This window comes from Penaeus monodon, chromosome 24 (genome assembly GCF_015228065.2).
Source record: "Penaeus monodon isolate SGIC_2016 chromosome 24, NSTDA_Pmon_1, whole genome shotgun sequence".
Lineage (NCBI taxonomy): Eukaryota > Metazoa > Arthropoda > Malacostraca > Decapoda > Penaeidae > Penaeus > Penaeus monodon.
The window spans coordinates 10,794,033-10,794,513 of record NC_051409.1 but is presented as its reverse complement, the minus strand read 5'-3'; the positions used below and the strand labels follow the sequence as shown (position 1 = coordinate 10,794,513).

Sequence of the window (481 nt, the reverse complement as noted above, 5' to 3'; positions counted from 1 at the left end):
CGGTATTGTCTGAGAAGTTCCTCGTCCTCTGGATTCGGCACCCACTTCGACTTAATATTCCGCAACGTCTTATCGTAATTTACGGTTTTAAATTTATCTACTTTCGTCTTCTCGACGGACTTTTTCGAAGAGCCTCCTTGCTGATCGACATCGCATTTCAATCCTAACTTGAACACAGACTTGAGTTTGCTTTTTTCTTGAGCTTTTTCTTGCTTGGGCTTGGTTCCTGGAGGCGTTATTGGAGTGCCCCCTGAAGCGGCGGCCTTTTCCGCCCACATGCGCTTGGCAGCCACGACGCCTTTCGGTGCGTCCTTGTCCTTCTCGGAGGCTTGTTTCTTCGCTCCCCCCTCCTGCTGCAGCGCCTCCCCTCGGATGACGCTTCCAGCCGCGCTCTCTCGCCTTTGCCACAGCTTCTTCAGCATGGACGTCCCGCTGCCACTCGATTCTGAGGCTGGCGGCGTCTCGGGAACCTGAGGGCTCC

At 54.5% G+C, this 481-nt stretch overlaps 1 protein-coding gene across 1 annotated transcript in view; it reads right to left on the bottom strand.

Annotated features, from left to right (window-relative positions):
- The window catches only part of LOC119588563, a gene marked incomplete in the record, with an annotated part of 91,152 nt that overhangs the window by 89,613 nt on the left and 1,058 nt on the right, over positions 1-481 (bottom strand). The window contains 1 exon segment of the mRNA XM_037937203.1: positions 1-481. Coding sequence (XP_037793131.1) covers positions 1-481 — 481 coding nt within the window.